We start from the raw sequence: 5,902 nt of genomic DNA, 5'->3' as shown, positions 1-5,902 counted from the left end.
CCCCAGTAAATAAATAAATAATTTTTTTTCTTTAAAAAGTAAAGACTGGGGGCTAGAGAGATGGCTCAGCAGTTAAGGTGCTTGCCTGCAAAGGCTAATGACCTGGCTTTGATTCCCCAGTACCCACATAAAACCAGATGAGTCGCACATGCATCTGGAGTTTGTTTGCAGCAGCTAGGGGCCCTGGCACACCCATTCTCTCTCTCTGCTGGTAAATAAATAAACATATTTTTTAATTAATTAATTTATTTTTATTTCTGAACATAGACAGAGAGAGAGAGAATGGGCGTGCCAGGGCCTCCAGCCACCGCAAACGAACTCCAGATGCATGTGCCCCCTTGTGCATCTGGCTTACGTGAGTCCTGGGGAATCAAGCCTCGAACTGGGGTTCTTAGGCTTCATAGGCAAGTGCTCAACAGCTAAGCCATCTCTCCAGCCCAATAAAAATACTTTTAAAGGAGTTCATAGAATATTAAAACAAAAAACAAAGTAAAGCTTGAAGATATAGCTTGGTTAGCAGAGTACTTGCCTAGCATGCATGAATCCCTGGATTTGACCCTGCACCACATAAAACTGAGCATGGTGGTACACCTGTAATCCCAGCACTTGAAAGGCAGAGGTGGATATCAGAAGTTAAAGCTTATCAGCTATACTGAGTTGGAGGCCAACCTGAATTACATGAGTCCTTATCTCAAAAAAAAAAAAAAAAAAACTGGGCTGGAGAGATGGCTGAATAGTTAAGGAACTTGCCTGTGAAGCCGGAGGACCCAGTTTTGATTCCCCAGGACCCATGTAAACCAGATGCACATGGTGGTGCATGCATCTAGAGTTTGTTTGCAGTGGCTGGAGGACCTTATGTGCCCATTCTCTCTATATATATCTGCCTCTTTCTCTCTTGTTTTATCTCAAATAAATAAATAAAAATAAAATATTTACAAAAAAGGCAAGAATTAAAAAAAAAAATTACCTAGAGTGCAAAAAGCCCTGGGTTCAGTCCCAGGACTACCAGACCATTTTCTTTTTTAACAATATATTTTTAGGCCGGGCGTGGTGGTGCACACCTTTAATCCCAGCACTCAGGAGGCAGAGGTAGGAGGAAAAAAAAAAAGTATATATATTTAAACTACAATGCCATTTTCTTTTTTTTTTTAAATTATTTATTTATTTATTTGAGAGCGACAGACACAGAGAGAAAGACAGATAGAGGGAGAGAGAGAGAATGGGCGTGCCAGGGCTTCCAGCCTCTGCAAACGAACTCCAGACGCGTGCGCCCCCTTGTGCATCTGGCTAACGTGGGACCTGGGGAACCGAGCCTCGAACCGGGGTCCTTAGGCTTCACAGGCAAGCGCTTAACCGCTAAGCCATCTCTCCAGCCCGCCATTTTCTTTTTAAAAGTATATTTTAAAATATTTATTGTTTATTTAAGAGAGAGAGAGACAGAAAATGGGCATGCTAAGGCCTCTAGCCACTGTTAATGAACTCCAGATGCATGTGCCACTTTGGGCATCTGAATTTATGTGGGTACTGGGGAATTGAACCACGGTCCTTTGGCTCTACCCTCAAGTGCCTTAATCACTAAGCAACCTCTCCAGCCGCTTACTTTCATTTTTCTTTATTTATTTACACATGTACGTGTGTGTGCATGCATGCCACATGCATGCACCAGGGTCTCTTGCCACTACAAATGGAATGCCAGTTTGTGCCACTTCTTGTATCAGGCTTTATGTGGGTGGCTGCAGAAATGAACCTGGATCAGCAGGCATTGCGTGCAAGCACTCTTGACCACTTAGCCATCTTCTCAGCCCAAACATTTTATAGTTTGAGAAAGGCCAGCTCTAGTCTGCCCTTTTTAGGTGAGCCCGACTGATCATTTCAACTTAATTTTTTTCCCCCTCTCTTGAGGTCTTTTTTTTTTTTTTTTTTTGGATGTAGGGTCTCACTCTAGCCCAGGCTGACTTGGCACTCGCTCTGTGGTGCCAGGCTGGCCTCCAACTTACAGTGGTCCTCCTACCTTTGCCTCCTAAGTAAATTCTGGGATTAAAGGTGTGGGCCTCCATACCCAGTGAATTTTTTTTTTTTAATTTATCTGTGTGTGTTTGCTTGATTGTTCTTCTTTTGTTTGATTGGGGTTTTTGTTGTTGTTTGGTTTTGAGGTTTTGAAAAAATATTTTATCAAACAAGCCAATCAAAAAATGGGCTATGGAGCTAAATAGAGAGTTCTCAAAGGAAGAAATACGAATGGCATATAAGCATATAAAAAAATGTTCTACGTCACTAGTCATCAGGGAAATGCAGATTAAAACTACATTGAGATTCCATCTCACTCCTGTCAGATTGGCCACCATCATGAAAACAAATGATCATAAATGTTGGCGGGGATGTGGAAAAAGAGGAACCCTTCTACACTGCTGGTGGGAATGCAATCTGGTCCAGCCATTGTGGAAATCAGTGTGGAGGTTCTTAAAACAGCTAAAGATTGATCTACCATATGACCCAGCTATAGCACTCCTAGGCATATATCCGAAGGACTCATCTCATTTCCTTAGAAGTACATGCTCAACCATGTTTATTGCTGCTCAATTTATAATAGCTGGGAAATGGAACCAGCCTAGATGTCCCTCAACTGATGAGTGGATAATGAAGATGTGGCACATTTATACAATGGAGTTCTACTCAGCAGTAAAGAAAAATGAAGTTATGAAATTTGCAGAAAAATGGATGGACTTGGAGAGGATTATACTAAGTGAGGTAACACAGGCCCAGAAAAACAAGCGCCACATGTTCTCTCTCATATGTGGATCCTAGCTACAGATGACTGGGCTTCTGCATGAGAATGAAAATACTTAGTAGCAGAGGCCAGTAAGTTAAAAAGGAGACATAAAGGTTAGAGAAAGGAAGAGGGGAGGATACTTAATAGGTTGATATTGTATATATGTAATAACAATGATTGTAATGGGGAGGTAATATGATGGAGAATGGAATTTCAAATGGGAAAGTGTGGGGGTGGGGAGGGAGGGAATTACCATGGGATATATTTTATAATCATGGAAAATGTTAATAAAAATTAAAAAAAAATATTTTATTTGAGCTGGGCGTGGTGGTGCACGCCTTTAATCCCAGCACTTGGGAAGCAGAGGTAGGAGGATCGCCATGAGTTCGAGGCTACCCTGAGACTACATAGTAAATTCCAGGTCAGCCTGGGCTAGAGTGAAAGCCTCGAAAAACCAAAAAAAATAAAAATAAAAAAAAAATATATACATATGAGAGGGAAAGAATGAGAATAGGACCACAAGGACCTCTAGCCACTTCAAACCCACACAGGATACATGCTCCAACTTGTACATCTGGCTTTATGTGGGTACTGAGGAATTGAACCTGGGTTCTTTGACTTGGCAGGCAAGTGCCTTAATGATTAAACCATCTCATCAGCCCAGTATTTTTGTTTTTAATTTATTTGCAAGCAGAGAGAGATAGAAGAGAGACAGAAAGAATGGGCATGCCAGGCCCTCTAGCCATTATAGACTCCAGATGCATATGCCACTTTATGCATCTGGCTTTATGTGGGTACTGGGGAATTGAACTCAGATTGTTAGGCTTTGCAGACAAGCACCTTAACTGCTGAGCCATCTTTCCAGCCCTGTTTCCTCTACCCTCCTCGCCCTCGCCCAAGGTAGGGTCTCACTCTAACCTGGAATTCACTGTGGAGTCTCAGGGTGGCCTCAAACACACAGTAATCCTCCTACCTCTGCCTCCCAAGTGCTGGGATCAAAGGTGTACACCAACGCCTGGTTCCAGCCCTGGTTTTTGTTTTAATGAAGCAGGGTCTTACTCTAGCCCAGACTGACCTGGAACTCACTCAGTAGCCCAGTCTGGTCTTGAACTCATGGTTATTCTTCTACCTTAGCCTCCCAAATTCTGGGATTAAAGACATGCACCACTGCACCTAGCTTGCTTGTTTTTATTTTTAATTATTTATTTATTTAAGAGACAAAGAGAAGGGGAGAGAGAGTCAGACACACACACACACACAATGGGTGCACCAAGGCCTCTAGCCATTGTAAACAAATTCCAGAAGCATTTACCACCTTGTGCATCTTGTTTACATGGGTACTAAGGAACTGAACCTGGGTCCTTAGGCTTCCCAGGCAAGCACCTTAACTGCTAAGCCATGTCTCTAGCTCTTGGTTGGTATTTTTTTTTTTTTTTTTTTTTTTGCCGGTTCATACCTTTTTATTGAGCCTTTGAGTTTACATTGTAAGGTACAAGGAAAAACAGTTCTCTTTAATATTTTACACAGCTATAGCAAAATACATGGGACTATATGACTTATAAGGGATTACATTTCTCAAAAACTGGGATCAAGTAAACAACAATGAATTTTCCAGTTGACACTTCCCTTATAATAGTAATAAGCTCTAATTGGTTATATAAGTTTCAATGCCAAGTCTTATCATTGTTGATAATGTCTGGACCTCTGAAGCACTGCTATTTCAATCAATATCTACTAATTCCACTTCAAAAATGAGTTTTGCATTTGGTGGAATTTTGGCGTCAGGTTGTCCTTTCTTTCCATAAGCCCATTCTGGTTCAATCTCTAGTCGAGCCTTTTCTCCTTTACTCATCGTCAAGAGTGCTTCATCCCAGCCTCTGATAACCTTGCCTACTCCAACCTTAAAACTTAAAGGCTTGGCATTTTTCTTCTTCTTTGAGCTTGTTTGAATATTGGTATCAAAAACAGTTCCATCCTGTAGTGTTCCTGTGTACCAGCAGTGAACAACATCTCCCTTTTTGGGAAAGTTTGTTTTATCTCCTTTCTTAAGAACAGATTTTGTATATTTTGGTGGACCCTCATCCAGATTCTCCTCAGATTTCGTGTCTTTGGGTTTATCTTCACTAAGCTTCACATTTTTCACTTGCTCAGATACTTTACTTATACTTTCAGTACCCTTGAAACGCTTACTTTCAAAAAGATGGTTATAGGCTGTAACCAAATGGTCCTTATTAGCTGTTTTAGCTACATTTTTAATGTTTCCTAATAATTTATGCTCTGCAAGAAACGAATCTGAACCGTGATCCTGCAGAAACTTGATTATGTCCTTCTTGGGCAGCTGCTCGCTGCGCAGCTGCTCCACGGTCCACGCTCGCTGTGGAACGGCCGCCGCCATCTTCCCCCGCTGCAGCCGCTGCCTTGGTTGGTATTTTTGAGGTCAGGTTTCATGTAGCTCAGGCTGTCATTAAAGTTGCATGTAGCCAAGGATGACTAAGTTCCTGATCCTGCTACCTCTACCTCCCAAGTGCTGAGATTACAGGCACCACCATGTCTGGCTCCTAGGAGTCTTGCATTGAGAAAGTTGTTCAACAAACATGGAGATCATCCTCATCTTATCAGCTAAGATCAAAAAAAATTAATAGCAGACAGGCTGGAGATGTAGCTCAACGATGGAGCATTTGCCTGACACACACAAGGTTCAATCTCCAGAAGTTTAATTACAAAGAAGCAAATAGAAAAGCTCAACCCAGTGGAAGAAATGTTGGAAATGAGGATGGAATTAGATAGTGTGATGGTTTATCATCATTATCAGTGTGACTGGCTTTGGAATTACCTAGGAGACACACCCAGAGGTGTGCCCATGAGGGCTTTTCCAGAGAGGTTTAATGGAGGAAGGAAGACCCGCCCTGAAATGGGCTTCATGCCCAGACAGAATATGGAGGGGAAAGGAACTGGAAGCTCTGATAAATGCCAACATTTAGCTCTCTGCTTTCAGACTGTCCACACATGTGATCTCATGTCTTGCCTCCATGCTTTCTCTGCCATTTTGGACTGTATGTTCCCAAAACTGTGAGCCACAATAAATCCTTCCTCTCAGTTTCTTTTCCATATATATACATATATATACATATA

At 41.8% G+C, this 5,902-nt stretch overlaps 1 protein-coding gene across 1 annotated transcript; it reads right to left on the bottom strand.

The window, feature by feature from the left end:
* Window positions 1–4,215: 4,215 nt before the first annotated feature.
* Window positions 4,216–5,181, bottom strand: LOC123454219 (peptidyl-prolyl cis-trans isomerase FKBP3). Its single transcript, XM_045132951.1, has one exon. The coding sequence runs from the start codon at window positions 5,163–5,165 to the stop codon at window positions 4,491–4,493; it is 675 nt and encodes a 224-aa protein (XP_044988886.1). The 5' UTR covers window positions 5,166–5,181; the 3' UTR covers window positions 4,216–4,490.
* Window positions 5,182–5,902: the final 721 nt, after the last annotated feature.

The sequence above is a fragment of the Jaculus jaculus genome, chromosome 1 (assembly GCF_020740685.1).
Source record: "Jaculus jaculus isolate mJacJac1 chromosome 1, mJacJac1.mat.Y.cur, whole genome shotgun sequence".
Taxonomy (NCBI): domain Eukaryota; kingdom Metazoa; phylum Chordata; class Mammalia; order Rodentia; family Dipodidae; genus Jaculus; species Jaculus jaculus.
Note: the sequence above shows the minus strand (reverse complement) of the source record. Positions and strands in the feature narration are given on the sequence as shown.

Bases quoted from the DNA above. Each gene is read 5' to 3' on its own strand.
- LOC123454219 (XM_045132951.1), bottom strand. From the start codon at position 5,165: ATGGCGGCGGCCGTTCCACAGCGAGCGTGGACCGTGGAGCAGCTGCGC.